Source organism: Hippocampus comes, unplaced genomic scaffold (genome assembly GCF_001891065.2).
Source record: "Hippocampus comes isolate QL1 unplaced genomic scaffold, H_comes_QL1_v1.1 scaffold249, whole genome shotgun sequence".
In the NCBI taxonomy this organism is placed as follows: Eukaryota; Metazoa; Chordata; class Actinopteri; order Syngnathiformes; family Syngnathidae; genus Hippocampus; species Hippocampus comes.
This window is the reverse complement of record NW_017805035.1, coordinates 1,882,752-1,885,566: the sequence shown is the minus strand read 5'-3', so window position 1 is coordinate 1,885,566 and position 2,815 is coordinate 1,882,752. Positions and strand designations below refer to the sequence as shown.

The 2,815-nt window shown below is 46.1% G+C and overlaps 1 protein-coding gene across 5 annotated transcripts in view; it reads right to left on the bottom strand.

The window, feature by feature from the left end:
• Positions 1–2,210: 2,210 nt before the first annotated feature.
• syngap1b (synaptic Ras GTPase activating protein 1b) overlaps positions 2,211–2,815 on the bottom strand; it is a 76,853-nt gene continuing 76,248 nt past the window's right edge. For all 5 annotated transcript variants that reach the window (XM_019863727.1, XM_019863725.1, XM_019863728.1 and 2 more), the window contains one exon: positions 2,211–2,682. In XM_019863727.1, the coding sequence (XP_019719286.1) occupies positions 2,562–2,682 (121 nt within the window). In that variant the 3' untranslated portion in view covers positions 2,211–2,561. The remainder of the gene's footprint in view (positions 2,683–2,815) is intronic.

The window sequence follows — 2,815 nt, the reverse complement described above, 5'->3', positions numbered from 1 at the left end:
TCAGAGAGTTAAACAGATTTTTGGCTTGTATATATATATTTGTGTGTGTGTGTGTGTGTGTGTGTGTGTGTGTGTGTGTGTGTGTGTGTGTGTGAATAAAAAAATAGACCCCGATAGTACTTCCACTTATCAATACAATATTTGGTGGACAATTCTAACCTAACATAAAAATAGTTTCAGAGACCCATGCCAGAACAGAATGGCCATTTTGGTTGAAAATCATCCATTTTGGGGACATTTTGGCGACAACAAATGGGCCTGGAAAGAAAAAGATGAGCCCCTGACACCAGTTTCACTGACAGACACGGATATGAGATGGTATGTCTGTCAAAACAGGTCGCAGCAAAACGTCTCAAAAACCCATTCCCCAAATTGAACAGGTAGTCTGTTGTTTTGATTGGAAACAGCCATTTTGGTGGACAAAGGGGCCTGGAAAGTTAAAAAGACGAGCCTCTGAAACTAGTTTCAGCGATGGCCGTCAAGATGGGTGGACGTCTCTATCATAACAGGACGCAACAAAAAGTCTCAAAAACCCATGCTCATAATTGAACAGGGAGCCAACTGTTTTGATTTGAAACAGCCATTTTGCGGAAAAAAAACAAAATTAGGGGACCACGAGCTCGAGAAAAAAATTAGCCCTTGACACCTGTTTCCTCAATGGACATGACATTTGGTGGACATGTCTACCACAACAAGACCCACCAAAAACTCTCAAGGACCTCCGCCCGAGACAGGGAGTCCACCATTTTGGGTTGAAGTAGCCATTTTGGTGACTCAATCTGAAATGTAATTTGTTGAACCTTTCATAATGGGTCCATTTGACCCGCAACATAACAGGAGGGTTAAGAGAGGTCAAGCACCTTGGAAATACAATACCCACAATGCACCTCCACTCTCTCGCCTTCAATCCTTTCCTGGATAGTCATGCACAAATGTCCTGTCCTCCCGCTGCCCAAAATAAATAAATAAATAAATAAATAAATAAGAAGAAAGCGAGGACCACACTGCAGCTCCTCACATGGTCCGCTGGGGTTCCGGACCGTCCTTAGAGTACACAGACCGGGACCAGTGGCCCGCGTTCTCCCTTTGTCAACCAATGGCATCACGGGAAAGCGCCCGCGACATTTGGCCGTGCCAGCCCGCCGCGTGGCGCTGTTGGCGCATCAGCCAGTTAGCTTCCACACTGTCCTCCATGAAGCTTTGTGAGTGGCTGAAGAAAGACAGGTGGAGGTGGGGTAAGGGAGGTGTTGGTGGGAGGGAGGGGGGGGTCATGCAGTCATTATATCAAGCATCCTACAACCCCCAAATCTCAAAACTACTCTATTGGGTTGGAGCTCCATTCTAAGGCTTGGTTACCTGAGTCATAAAGGTTATTTACACTTAAATGTGCCGTGTTGTGGTATACTTTGGAGCCAAGAAACATCGGCCCATTTGAGCAGCTGTGATTTTTAACCAACGTAGGAGAAGGGGCTCAAAATTTGTTGGGGGGAGGGTTGGGGAGCTGTACTTTTCAAAACAAAGACCAAAGACTAGTCACACTTGCTTATTTTTAGCTTATTGGTTGTGTTTTAGTTTTAATTTTAGTTCATGTTTGATAAAAACAGGATTTTTTTTTCTCTCCCGGGGCTAAGGGGGGAGGGGGGGGGGCTTGACCGATATGCGGGGGAGCAGGGAAAAAAATCGATTTTCATGACTAAATTTACTTGAGAGGTTTTCTCATTTTAAAAAAAAGTACACTACACACCACGAGCATGAAGCTGCCAATGTGCAGTAAGAATTTTTGACGAACTCTTGGCTAACGCGCCAGTAACTGAAAGACTCACTCTGCCCCTCCCTGCCCTCACTAACACACACAAGGTACATCTGCACCGGAACAAGAATTGTACTCGAATAGAATGGCCACTTGTGAACATTTCAATGTTTTTAAACTTAGAAAGTAAATAAATATTAAAAATAAATTGTTGGGGTGGGTGAACAGGGGCGACACCCATTTTAGATGGGGATGTAGCACCCCCTAGCGCCGATGTAGTGTTATGCATGCGTCCACCCCCATTAACTGGAGCGCCCCCTAGAGTGTGAAGCTATAAACAACAAGTCAACCACAAGACCAACAAGTAACATGACTGAAACAAGACAGAAAAAAAGCAGTTTTCATCCCTTTTTTTTGGGGGGGGGGGCATTCAAGCCAATTCAAGTTGCAGCTGAGGGAGTCCACCATTTTGGGTTGAAGTAGCCATTTTGGTGACTCAATCTGAAATGTAATTTGTTGAACCTTTCATAATGGGTCCATTTGACCCGCAACATAACAGGAGGGTTAAGAGAGGTCAAGCACCTTGGAAATACAATACCCACAATGCACCTCCACTCTCTCGCCTTCAATCCTTTCCTGGATAGTCATGCACAAATGTCCTGTCCTCCCGCTGCCCAAAATAAATAAATAAATAAATAAATAAATAAGAAGAAAGCGAGGACCACACTGCAGCTCCTCACATGGTCCGCTGGGGTTCCGGACCGTCCTTAGAGTACACAGACCGGGACCAGTGGCCCGCGTTCTCCCTTTGTCAACCAATGGCATCACGGGAAAGCGCCCGCGACATTTGGCCGTGCCAGCCCGCCGCGTGGCGCTGTTGGCGCATCAGCCAGTTAGCTTCCACACTGTCCTCCATGAAGCTTTGTGAGTGGCTGAAGAAAGACAGGTGGAGGTGGGGTAAGGGAGGTGTTGGTGGGAGGGAGGGGGGGGTCATGCAGTCATTATATCAAGCATCCTACAACCCCCAAATCTCAAAACTACTCTATTGGGTTGGAGCTCCATTCT